Source organism: Verticillium dahliae, genomic scaffold (assembly GCF_000150675.1).
Source record: "Verticillium dahliae VdLs.17 supercont1.2 genomic scaffold, whole genome shotgun sequence".
NCBI classification, from domain to species: Eukaryota; Fungi; Ascomycota; class Sordariomycetes; order Glomerellales; family Plectosphaerellaceae; genus Verticillium; species Verticillium dahliae.
In genome coordinates, this window is record NW_009276916.1 from 630230 (window position 1) to 642969 (window position 12740).

At 55.8% G+C, this 12740-nt stretch overlaps 4 protein-coding genes across 4 annotated transcripts in view; 2 read left to right on the plus strand and 2 right to left on the minus strand.

Annotated features, from left to right (window-relative positions):
- Positions 1-364, minus strand: part of VDAG_01006 (uncharacterized protein) — a gene marked incomplete at both ends in the record, with an annotated part of 1118 nt that extends 754 nt beyond the window's left edge. The window contains one exon of the mRNA XM_009649892.1: positions 190-364. Within this exon, the coding sequence (XP_009648187.1) occupies positions 190-364 (175 nt within the window). The remainder of the gene's footprint in view (positions 1-189) is intronic.
- A 1462-nt stretch (positions 365-1826) lies between these two features.
- On the plus strand, positions 1827-6765 carry VDAG_01007 (uncharacterized protein; the record flags this gene model as incomplete). The annotated part of the gene is made up of 2 exons (XM_009649893.1): positions 1827-2156; positions 2206-6765. Exons 1-2 carry the CDS (start codon positions 1851-1853, stop codon positions 6763-6765), a joined length of 4866 nt encoding a protein of 1621 aa, XP_009648188.1. The 5' UTR covers positions 1827-1850.
- Positions 6766-7134: 369 nt separating this feature from the next.
- On the plus strand, positions 7135-9462 carry VDAG_01008 (glycerol uptake protein). Its single transcript, XM_009649894.1, has 5 exons — positions 7135-7541; positions 7593-7660; positions 7710-8282; positions 8351-9209; positions 9281-9462. Exons 1-5 carry the CDS (start codon positions 7286-7288, stop codon positions 9385-9387), a joined length of 1863 nt encoding a protein of 620 aa, XP_009648189.1. The 5' UTR covers positions 7135-7285; the 3' UTR covers positions 9388-9462.
- A 96-nt stretch (positions 9463-9558) lies between these two features.
- On the minus strand, positions 9559-10508 carry VDAG_01009 (uncharacterized protein; the record flags this gene model as incomplete). Its single annotated transcript, XM_009649895.1, has 2 exons — positions 9559-10323; positions 10386-10508. The coding sequence occupies 2 exons, from the start codon at positions 10506-10508 to the stop codon at positions 9559-9561; spliced, it is 888 nt and encodes a 295-aa protein (XP_009648190.1).
- Positions 10509-12740: the final 2232 nt, after the last annotated feature.

Here is a 12740-nt window from a genome sequence, read left to right on the forward strand (position 1 = left end):
TGCGTTTTGGGGGGAGTGAGGGGCCTATTGAGGGTTTGCTGGCGGATGCAGTGGTGGCTGCTGAGGATGCGGAGGGCCCGTCGTCGTCGTCGTCGTCGTTGTCGGAAGCATCGAGATCTATCTCGTCTGTGTTCGTTTTGGCGGTCGGTGGGAGGGAGGGGCCGGCGGCCGTCTTGGACGCAGAGGAACCTTGCGCTGCTGGAGCGCTCGGCCCGAAGCCGTCGTCTGAGGAGTCGTCGTCGTTGATGTCGATCTCGTCTGTGTTGCGTGCTTGCTTCGTTGGCGGTGACTCGTCTTCTTGGTTGTCGGGGGTGCGCTTGCGCTTCGATGGGCTGGGCGGCATCTGGGGGCCGATTGAGGTCATTGTGAAGCTTGCACTGCTGAGATAAGTGCTCGTCTGAGTGAATTGAGCGGCTTTTCGGGGAGCTCAACGTCACTTTTCGTATCGTTGTTGGATGGTTTGAAGGAGTGAACTGTTGGCCGTCTGTGGGATCCTCTTGTGAAGCTTGCCTGCGACGGGGGGTTGCTTGCGATTCCCGGCCTGACTAATGCGGTAGCGGATACACTATGGGTGATGAATCGGGCATGTGGATCAATTACCCCAATGTCACTGTCTGGCATCTATCATTACAGGTCCTCAGGACTTGGTATTCAGAACAATTGCCTGGCGGTCTGGGAAGCAGCATTGTCTGCCATGCTGTGTGGAACGAAACACAATTCCCTCCCGAGCCGAAGCGCAAGGCAAGTTGAGTTATGGACCCGTGATCCCAGGTAAGGTCCCAGGCGATAGTTCAGCGTGCTCATTTGTGTCTTCTTGGAGACAGGATCATCCACATCATCATCGAGAAGACCAGCATCACCTTGGGCATCTATGGGTAGGAGGACGGCTCTCGTTACCAGAGTCTATTTATCTATCAACCCAGAAAATTCACGGTCTAGCCGTTAATGTAGGTTGAATTCATTGCCTCTGACATGGTCGATTTGAGAATTGTCTCAAGCTGGCCTTCAGTGCCGTTGACAATGCCCTTACCCATGATATCAGGCACAAAAGCCCATGTCGACCAGAGTCCCATTACCGAATCATAAATAGCATGCCATTTCTCAAAACCTGACGTTCATTATCGTCGAGTTGCTTGGGTGGGTGACAACCCCGATGAGCTTCCGTCTTGTTTCAAGGTTTGCCACCAATCGTGATCCAATACAGCCTCCCTGCGCCGGGGCAATACAACGCTCAACACAAGGGAGCTACAGCTCAATAAACTGTGTGAAAGATCAAAAGGCATCATGATAGATAGACTAGTTCACATAGCGAGAGGTCCATCATCAAAGAAGCAGACATCAATAAACTGGGTGCAGCCTTATGGAGATCAGCGAGCACGGTGCAGCGTTCGTTATGCAGATCGCGCAGCCACTTGGCTTTGGCACCCCTGACTGCCAGGCTCAGGCCCGCCGGATGAACCGCGGGCCGTTACAGCGTTGGCCAGTGGAGGCTCCTCCCCACCCCCAAAGCAACTGCGCCTCTAGGCAGTTGGAGCTTCCCAGGCGACGTGATACTTGGCTCGCCGCGCACTCCAGGCTGATTCAAGCTTCCTCCACTCGACCACCTCTTCTTGAGACGCGGCTGTTGTCTGACCAAGAGAACGATTGGGCGATACTACAGCTTATACTCTTTATTTAAAGCTCAGAGATCCATTGCCATATACCCAGACATCCGACATCGAACGGGTGACCCAGCACCTCGGAGCTCCACTGAGCTCTTTCGACACTCTCGGAGGACATGATACGCGCGTAATGCTCTGCTATCGATGAGCCCACCCCCAACGGAGAGTGACGAGGGACATGGTCGGACAATGGCCGAAAACGATGACAGTTCCTCCCCGGATACTTCGCAGTCGATCATCGAAGAGGATTCGACTGGCGCCTCCAACCACGATGATGTCCTTCACCTTGCTGAAGAGCAAGATACGCAGCTCAACCACGCGTTAGAGCCACCAAATCCCGTGGAAACTGGGATCACGGCGAATCGATACCGACAAATACTGCGTGGTCAAGTGGATGATGTGTCGGAGGATGGATCCGTGGACGCCCTGCCACGGCGACTAGGCAGTCCTATCGATTCCCTTCTCTCAGTGCCGGATGACACTCCATCCATTGCGGTATGTTCAGACCATCTTGCGCGGGAGGGTATGAGCTGACGAGCTGCAGGGCTCAGGAGTATCTTCCCCCGGAAGCAGTGTCCTTCCTTCTGTTGCTTCACGACCTGGCCTCAGCAGCCCGACACCTTCATTCAGGCCCTTTGACCGACGATTCCAATCGCGATTATCCTCTAGCTTCACCGGGAGCCCGCGACCTTCCTCGCCAGCGTTCCTGTCAACACACAGCCGCAACGCCTCCCTGAGCTCTCAAATCATATTTAGCAAAGACGACACCGAGGTCCAGACACCACCTTGGGAGGTCGTCCGATGGACAAAGTTGAAGAAGATGAACAGTCAGGCGTTTTCGGAAGCCGGGAAGCGAAACTTTGGTGTACCAACCTGCATCGCCGTGTCGGCCTCGATTGTACTCGGCACGAGCAAAGGGATAATCTTAATGTTTGACTACAACCAGAACCTCAAGACCATTCTGGGGCCTGGGACAAAGGCCGTCGAATCTGGTGCCATCACCTCCATTGCAATTTCGGCGGACCACTCAACGATTGCAGGAGGTCATGCTAATGGCAGCATCTTCACATGGGACACCAGCAGGGCGTCGAGGCCTTTTCTACAAATTCCCCACCTCGAGCCATCCCAGATGCAAAATCGGACGGAAGACGGCCACGTTCCCAACGTGGCCGTCACGCACCTCGGGTTTCTAGGCACCAGGCACACCGCCCTGGTTTCTGCTGATGACAAGGGCATGGCCTTTTCGCACCTTGCGACAAGGGGTACAGGTGCTCTGGGAAGGACGGTAAAGACAACCAGGATTCTGGGTCGATATCCGGACGCGCCTGCGCCAGTTGGAAAGACGATGCGGCCCAGCACCGTTTTAGCCTTAGCCTCCTGTCCACTGGGGAACACGGAGAGAGCTACGGATAGCGTGGGCCTGACGGCCATGCTGACGCCTTATTTGCTCGTCATTGTCTCTACAACACCTCTTGCACAGACACAACACAAATCCGCTCGACCCAAAGATGTCGCTCAACACAGTGCCATGACCGGCTGCCTTGCATGGTTTCCAGCTGTCAAACTTAAGGTTCCAGATCATACAACAGGAAGCGACATCTCTAAAGTCAAGCTCGTGTACTGCTGGTCCAACGTCCTGACCATTCTCGACGTCGATGAGATTCCTTCGGACAACAAGGACAAACCATCAACTCTCACTTTCAAGTCGCGGAACCGGTGGAAGTGCGACGAGGCAATAGTTGCTGTTCAGTGGCTCAGTCGCTCTGTTCTCACCGTCCTCACCATCACCCAACAACTCATCGTGCTGGAGGATCGAAGCATGCGCATGACTGATGGCTTCGATCTCATTCACAAGTACATCTACCACGTCGATATCTTCTCTAAGCAGCTTCACTCCCTGGTCGAGCAGCATGACGAAGGAGACACCTCGATGCATGGCGTGGTGGCAGATGCGTTCTACATGAGCTTCAAAGCATACAAAGGGCGTCTCTTCCTGCTTGGGTTCAATGACGTTTCCATCGGGTCTTTATCGAATTGGGCGGACCGACTGATTGCTCTCATGGAGAAGGGCGACTACATTGCTGCCATACGCCTTGCAACCTCGTATTACACGGGCGACGCCGAGAAGCTGACAGTCGGCCTCCCAGAAGACACAGCTCTTCGACATTCGATGGTGCATGACAAGTTGATGGAGATCATGAGCGCATCGCTGAAGTACGCCTTTAGCCAGCGACAGAAAGATCCTACGGTGGTAGATGAAACTCACCTGCAGGAGTTGGCCGAAATTTGCTTCGTGGCTTGCCAAAGCGTAGGTGATCTTGACTTCCTCTTTGACGAGATGTACGAGTGGTACGAAGACGCCGGCGTGGAAGGAATTTTTCTCGAAACACTTGAGCCACATATCCTCGAGAGGACTATCACCGTTGCCCCCCCCGGTGTCATCAAGTCGATGGTGACCTATTTCGTTACCAAAGGATGGGAAAGTCGTCTCGAGGAAATGATCGTCCACATGGAAACTACCACACTGGATCTCGACCAAGTCACTCTTCTCTGCAAACAGCACAGGCTCTATGACGCTCTAATCTACGTGTGGAATCAAGCTCTCGGCGATCATATCACACCTCTCATCGACCTCCTGAGTCTGTTGGTGCCCCTCATGGGCAATGGCGAATATCCATCCTCTGATGACACGGACGATCAATACAGCGCCGACGCTGTCAAGATGTTCCCTTATCTCTCATACACCCTGACTGGGAGGATTTATCCGACAGGGGAGTACTTGGATGATACAGCAGGACCAAAGGCGAAAGCTGAGATCTACTGGTTCCTGTTTTCGGGCAACAGCGTTACATGGCCTAGAGGGAGCAAACGCCGATTTCTTACAAGACCGTCACAAGCCAGTGAGCCCTCTTTCCCCTACCTTCGACTCATCCTCAAATTCGATGCGCCCAGTTTCTTGAGTGCCCTCAACGAAGCGTTTGAGGACTCGTATTTGAACAACTCACCGGAGAAACACACCGGAACCGTTGACGGGGATATGCCTGAAGAGCAGATCTTTGGGATGACTGTGGACCGGCAATATATCGTGTCCATCCTTCTCGAGATTATGAACCCTGGCGACTTTGCCCCTGAAGACACCATCTACCTCGACATGTTCATCGCCCGGAACTTGCCCAAGTTTCCCCAATATCTGCTTTTCCCTGGATCCACCCTGAGGAGAATCCTCACAGGTCTCTGCAACTACCCTGGAGAGGATCTCGCCGAAGATGCTCAGCTCAGCGCCGAGTACCTATTGTCAGTCTATCACCCTCCAGACACCAACAGCCTGTTGCCAATCTTCAAGAAAGCCGGTTTCTATCGTATCCTGAAACAACAGTACAAGGCGGATAGGGAATATGGCATGCTGGTTCGGACTCATTTTGAAGACCATGATGAACGACATGCAGTCTTTGACTGCATCAGCGAGTGTTTCCGGCCGCATAGTGGCCTGAGCACTAAACAGTTGCAAGACGTCGAAGATGTGATCCGTGAGCATGCTCGAGATCTCATCGAGCTTGACCCCCGAGACTCTGCAAGGTCACTCGCTAACCAATCTTCTGATCTTCACCAACACATCTTGAACTCTGTACAAAATGTGTCCGACTTGCAATTTGAGTATCTCCAGACGTTATTCGAGCCAGGCGGTCACGACAGAAAGGAAGCACTAGTGGCAAACCCAGAGCGCGATCTCCTCGAGCGATACGTCCAACTCATGTGTCAATTTGACCCTGGTCATGTATCCGACTACATCAGTGTTGTTCAATCTGCAAACCTGAGACTGAGCATTCTGCTGCCAACCATGGAGGATACGGGCGTAATAGATGCTGCCGTGACGCTCATGGCTCGCGAAGGCCAGGTGAAGGAAGCTATGGACAGACTCGTCAAACATCTTGGGACGCTCGAATCCGCTCTACAAGGTATCTTGGCGGGCGTGGAGGAGAGCGAAGACCGTCTCGGTCTACAAGATGCTGCAGAAGATGCTCTCGGGGCCCTCCAGAAGTATGTTCATGTTGGCATTTGGCTATGTCAGGGACAAACAAAGTCAACCGCGAAGACCAAATCCGTCTCCCAGCGGGGGCAGCGGCAAGCTGCCAACGAGACGCTTTCCGCTTCCGAGGCGCTCTGGCTCAGCCTCATAGACGCGGCTGTCCATACTACTCGACAGCTGTCGGCGACCATCGATGCAGTCGGAAAAGCGCAAGACGATGGGGACCGCGATCTTGAAAGCTGGGAGCGTCTCGATACAGACAAACTGCTGGGGCTTCTGCGGTCTTTGGTCCAACACACGTTCACCGCTCTCCTGACGACGACGTCCAGCTCTTCCAATGCCCAGGCCAACGGACGGGTCCTCACCACCGCCGGCAACAATATGTCATTCTTGCGCATACTGCGAGAGTTTCTTGCCCACGCCGCGGCCTCGTCACCAAACCTAGCGGATCTGAGGGCGGTTCTAGCCTCGATTTTCTCAGCTTATGCATACGAGGAGTCGATTCTTCGATTATCGAACCGACTTCTCGAGCGAAGCCTGTTCGTCAATGTCAAGCAGTCGGTACAGTTGAGACAACGAGGCTGGCGGCCGAAGGGCTCCACATGCGAGGCGTGCGGCCGGCGCGTCTGGGGACCAGGTGTATCGGGTAATGTGTTTGAAGCTTGGGAGGATAAGCAGGCTGCTGAAGAGCAGAAACAGGCCGAGAGAAAGGCTCTGCTTGCAAGCACCACGGACAGAACTAAAGGCAAAGGCGCGGCAGCACATTCTAGACTACCTCCACATGAAGCGCGGGGTAAGGGCAAGATCGGTCTAGGCAATGGCGCAGAGCTGGCCCAGGATGCCGCAGGAAACAAATCAGAGGATGGCTCCCATGACGGCGACGACGCTGCGGGTCTCGCTGTAAATAGCATGCGCGAACAGCCTTTGGGGCCATTGGTTGTTTTGGCGTGTAGGCACATTTATCACCAAGCGTGCCTGGATGCTTTGCAGTCACAAGAGGAAGAGAGCGGTAAGAAGGATAGGACGAGCCTCGAGGCAAGCCATTCCAGGGAGTATAGATGCCCGGTCGATGGGTAGGGACGGGCTTAGCTTGGCAGCGATTACCTCTATACTATGTACGAAATACCACGACTTCATGACTGACCATACCAATTCACTCATGATTTGGGTTTCATCGTCTTTTCGTGTCCTGTCCCACGTGCCGCAGGACTCCATTCGATGTATCGGAGATGCCGAGGCTTATGAGGCTGTGGTTTGGCGTTGATCATATGCTGGGGACTGTCATCGAAACAGCGCTCATTGGCCTGGCTGAATCCTAGGCCTGGCCTCCCCTGACAGCCTTGCATCGGCCCCTAAATCCAGTCCGCCCGCCCCGCCAGTCTGAATGCGCCAGGAACGTAGGTGCCTTTTTGGGGGGGCATCAGTAAGACCCTTGGACCTGGACCCGGATTGAACACGAACACGCGACATCATCTCGGCCACACCTTGACGACATCGTGCGAGCGACCTTCATGACCGCGCGCCCGCTTTGCACGAAGATGCGGTGAAGAAGCATCAGTCCATATAGAATCCCGAACCCAACACAAGGTCGCCCCCCATGGCGATTCTCTCCTACCTCGGGTCCATCTATGACCTCGACACACTCGACACTCGCTTCACGAGCCCCTCCTCCGTCCCGTACAAAACTGTCGTCGAAGCGCGTGCCGACCCCGCGTTGGGCGGAGAACCTCCAATCAAGGCCCACAGTCGCTCGCAGCCGTCAAAATGGAGGTCTCCAGAGTTTATCATGTACTACCTCGTGCTGTCAGTCGTGGTGCCGTGGATGTTCTGGATCGCATACGACGTCTCGCGGCGTAAGATGGCCACTCCTGCGTTGATGATGTGTGCTGACCCCGCGCACGCAGCTACCGATCCTCGATACCACAAATACGAAAGGTTGCTTTCTGATGGCTGGATTCCAGGGCGCAAGATTGTACGTAATGATTGCCTTCCCCGACGAGACCACCAGCTGACAACCTCAGGATGTGTCCGACCAGCAATATAGTTTCTTCCGATCCAATCTCCCTGCCATGAGCGCTCTTCTGGTCGTGCATCCGCTGCTGAGAAAAGCTTGGAACTCGGTTTTCCCCGTATCAAGCGAGCTGCACCGAAGGTCAACCGCCGACCAGGGAGCTGCGCGACTGACGCAGCGTGCGAGCTTCGACTATATCTTCGCCCTGGTCTTCCTCGCCGTTCTTCACGGCGTCTCTGCGCTCAAAGTGCTGGCCATTTTGTTTGTCAATTACAAGATAGCTACGGCTCTGCCGAGGAAACATGTGCCCACGGCGACCTGGGCTTTCAACGTCATTACGCTCTTTGCCAACGAGACTTTCCAGGGGTATCACTTCAAGCAGATAGCCCAGTGGCTGTCTCCTGTCTCCGCCGATATCCATGCGGCACAGCCCTTTCTCGTACAATGGGGCGCGACTCTGGACAGCTATGGCGGCCTGAACCCTCGTTGGGAGGTACTCTTCAACCTTACCATCTTGCGCCTCATCAGCTTCAACCTCGACTATTACTGGAGCCTTGACTCCCGTAGTGGAAGCCCGCTCGAGGTAAGCTTCGACAAACCGCCTCACAGACTCCTCTGTTCCGTATTATCCGTGATGCTGATATTCCCAAGAAGAAGCAACTCGACCCCTCCAATCTCTCCGAACGTGACCGTATCGCCATCCCGGCTGAACCCCAGGACTTCACCTGGCGGAACTACGTTGCATACACCATATATGCCCCCCTCTACCTCGTGGGACCCATCATGACCTTCAACGACTTCATATCACAGCTCAAGCACCGTTCTGCCAGTATCGAAGGGCCCCGGACGGCCCGGTATGCGATCCGCTTTGTGTTCACCCTTCTGGCCATGGAAGTCATCCTCCACTACGACTATGTTGGCGCCATCTCCCACGCCGCCCCTGTCTGGGCCGACTACACGGCTGCTCAGCTGTCCCTCCTTTCCTTCTTCAACCTTCACCTCATCTGGCTCAAACTGCTCCTCCCCTGGCGCCTCTTCCGTCTCTGGGCCCTGCTCGACGGCGTCGACCCTCCCGAGAACATGATCCGCTGCGTCTCCAACAACTTCTCCACAAAGTCTTTCTGGAAGGCATGGCACCGCTCCTACAACCGCTGGCTCATCCGCTACATCTACGTGCCCCTCGGCGGCGCCGACTTTGCCGGCGGCTGGCGCCGCTCCGTCCGCTCCGTCGCGACCTTTCTCCTCGTCTTCACCTTTGTCGCGCTGTGGCACGACATTCGTCTGCGCCTGCTCATCTGGGGCTGGCTCATCGTGCTCTTCATGATGCCCGAGGTCATCGCCGGCTTCCTGTTCCCGGCCAAAAAGTACACGGCCAAGCAGTACCGCATGCTCAGCGGCGCCGGTGCCGTGGCCAACGTCATCATGATGATCATGGCCAACCTCGTCGGTTTCGCCGTCGGGCTGGATGGGCTGCAGGCGATCTTGTACCAGATCCTGCACGACTGGTCCGGTGCGTGTTTCCCGTCTCCTCCTCTCCTCCTCCTCCTCCACGTTCGTTTCCTTTGAGCTGACGCTTACCAGGGCTCCTCTTCCTCGTCACGGCATGCGGGGCGCTGTTCGTGGGCATCCAGGTCATGTTTGAGATTCGCGAGGCGGAACTCCGGAAAGGCATTTCACTCAAGTGCTAGGCGGTCTGGGGCGTGTACTCGTTTGTATATTGCACGACGAAGATTTATCTCAAGTATGATATCTCACCATCTGGTAAACTGCCCTCCCGTTCTCAAAGCAGCGTGTTTCGCCGACATTAGGCATTATGATTACGTCGTTCTCTCGTCGCTCCCCCCATCTTGTCCGAACTCTCAGAACCGATCGACCGGCCCGTCGAGCTCGGCCTCGCGGTCATGGTTTGGCTTGGCGGTATGGCCAATGGTACCCATCTCCGTCTCGTCGTACGCGGGCTGGCGCGCAAACTTGCCATCCATGCCGAGGCGGCGCTCCGTCAGCCACTGGCGCACCCAGACGAGGCCCTTGACGGCCCAGAAGATGATGAGCGAGGCGGCGGCGATGCCGAGGATGTAGCCGACCACGACGCCGGAACCGTTGGCGTCCGGGTCGAGGAAGCTGTAGGGGTAGAAGCCGCGGGTGGCCTCGGTCATGTAGGCGAGGGCGAGGTAGAAGGCGAGGATGACAATGAGCCAGAGCATGTGGACGAGGCGCATCTGGTCGTAGGCCGTGCGGGGGATGATGATCTCGAAAAGAGCAAAGGCCGCGTTGAGGGCGTGCTGCGAAATGTTCGAGTAGGCCTGGTAGGGCTGCTCGTACCAGGGGCCGGAGTAGAGGACGCCCCAGTAGACGATGGTGACGAGCCACGGGTAGACAGTGATGGTGGTGTAGAAGAGGGCATGCAGCGCTTGCAGAGGCCGGGGGAAGGAGTCGAGCAGAGGGCGTGCGCGCAGCGCGTAGGTGAGCGTGTGGATGGCAGCAAAGGCAAAGTAGAAGCCCAAGCCCCAAAATGTGAGGATCGTGAAGAAGGAGAACTCGTCGACGGCGGCGTCGCACCTACGGGGGCCAGATATGCAGTGGCGGGCAATCAGATAAAACCGGGTGGTAAAGATGAAGATGCTCTGATGTCACGGCGGTTAGACCAGCTTCGCCGTTGGGAATCGCATGTTCCAGGAGGTCTTACAATTAGGGCGCGGCAGGCAAAAAGTACCCACGGCGACAGCAGCCATGAAGTCTCGAAGCGGTTGGAGGGATCCCAGAGGTCCCTGTCGAAGCGAAAGCCATCGGTCCATGATTTGCGCGACATGATTGCCGAGGCGGCGGCGACGGTGAAATGAGAAGATGGAGGTGCCGACGCGTTGCTGCGACGTCGTCGCGATGCAAGTTTTGGAGGTTTGCACGCTGGCGCCCAATAACTTCTCAGGGTACTTACTGTACGGCTGAATTAAAATGACTGCGGTGGGCCTTCAGCGATCTCTTGGCGGCCCTTGTACAGCATTCGCTCGTTATCTTGCTGATCCTACCCTGCCATCCAATTGCTCGGCCGGATCTAAGAGCTTAATTGGGCACTTTCGGCCGAGTTATGCTCGAGTCGTTGAGCACTACCTGACTGTACATAGTACTCACGCTCCAACTCCAGAAGATGGTTGCCTGACAGCACCTAGCCGCGGGAACCCTTCTGTTTTGATGTATGACTGGATGAGGTTGCAAAATGGCATTAGCATTGGCGTTGGCGTTGGCAATGGTGTCATGGCTGGGCATTGGGCCCCGCAGGTGCTGGCGTTGAAGGCATACAGGCCACGGTGTACTATGTACGCTGGTTGTGGTGGAGGTACAGGGCTCTGTCTACATGTACGTGCCGTGGTACCAACGTCGTATTGGCAGTCTTGGTCCTAGTCGAGCTGCCTCAGAGGAGTACTTTTTCAATGAGTGTGACCAAGTGATCTCCCAACTATGCGTTCGAGCCGTCATGGGACGAGCCTCCGACAGGCTACCCACGGCATCCACGGCAAGGCAAACCTGATGGAGGGTCGTTGGAGCAGTGAAACGGTGAAGGTGAATGGGCGGCTGCAGGTGCGAGCTGCAAGCCATTCAGTCAATAGAGCCAATGAAGCATTTGTGAGGAGGTCCTGAATCACTGTCCAGGGTTGTCGCGTCCGGCCGAAGCCCGATTGACGACTCGTGGGGTCCCGTTTTCTTTAATTGATGTGCCCACAACAGATGGACAGCCACTGGACGACGGGCCAGCCGACATTGGACGAGACGAATGAGTCCAATATTTGGGGGCTGGTGGCAGAGGACGGCACAGAAACGGCATCATGTGCCAATGGCCAAGCTTGGTCTCATCGTCATTTCATCTCCTTTCGGTCTTGTTTCTTTTCTTCCTGTGGCGGGGAGTGGGTGGATTTGGCTCGGAGGTTGGTGCTGGCTGGCGTTCGTTGGTCGTGGTGCTATTACTGGTGCTATTGCTGGCGCCGTCGATGGCCTTGGCGGCGTGACTGTGGAACTCACCCTGCTGGCGGGGAGGGGGGGCAGTCATCGGGGTTCATCACCTCGGGGATCAACTCAGAACCCGAGGGTCTGTTTCTAGGTCCAAAGCATTGGGTCAGCTTCCTGAAGCGACCAGCAGTCCAGTAATCAACATCCGTGTGAGCTGTGTCTTCCGGCGTCGGCCGCTCGCCGCAGTGACCCGCGTCAGCCAGGCAACGCGCGATGCGCAAAGTTCAATCAATCAGCCAGTTGGCAGACACAGCGTGGGGACATCGACTTGAGCGGGCAGTTTGAGAGTTAGGAGAAGCGAGCTAGAGCTGAAGAACCTGGTGCTCAGTGCGTCGGCGGCTCGCCGTCCGATGGCGTGGAAGAGTGACTCGTGTCAAGCTGGTGGGTGCGATTCGGTTGAAGCCGACAGACGAGGATCAGTGGCGACTGGTGTGTCGCCTACAGTCACTAGGGGCGGGATGTTAGATGAAGCCGCAATGAGGGTTTGACGAAGTCCAACCCAGTTCGACCAAGGTTTTCGTCCTCCACAGTCCGCAATCTCTCTGGTCGTAATTAAGCATCTCTATGAAGAGGGGTACACACAATGCAGAGCACTGAGCCTGGAAGGCCAAGATGTGCTGCTCAACAAAGACTCAGGACGTTTAAGTGCCTCGAGGACATACCTGGAGTAGAAAAGCTTCGCACGTCCAAGGTACATGTACGGCTGGGAGGGAGGCCAGCAAGGAACATGGAGGGAGAAAGAGGACGCTGGAGGGGCTGAGCCTGTTCGGTGACCTGGCGCATAAAGGTGAACACGAGGCCCAGCACACCGAAGCAGCCATTGCACGAGGTAAAAGGCTTGTCTCCTGGCGTCTCAGGGCACACCAAGGGATCGATCAACATGCTCTTTGTGTCAAGGGCGTGTTTCCCACGTTGCCGGCAAGCGGCGGCACGCACCAAAAGAAGGAAACTTTGTGGCAGGATGACTGGAATGGCGATGAGACTCACGGAGGGGTCAATCGTGCATAAATCATCGAACCCCCCCCCCCCCCCCCCCCCC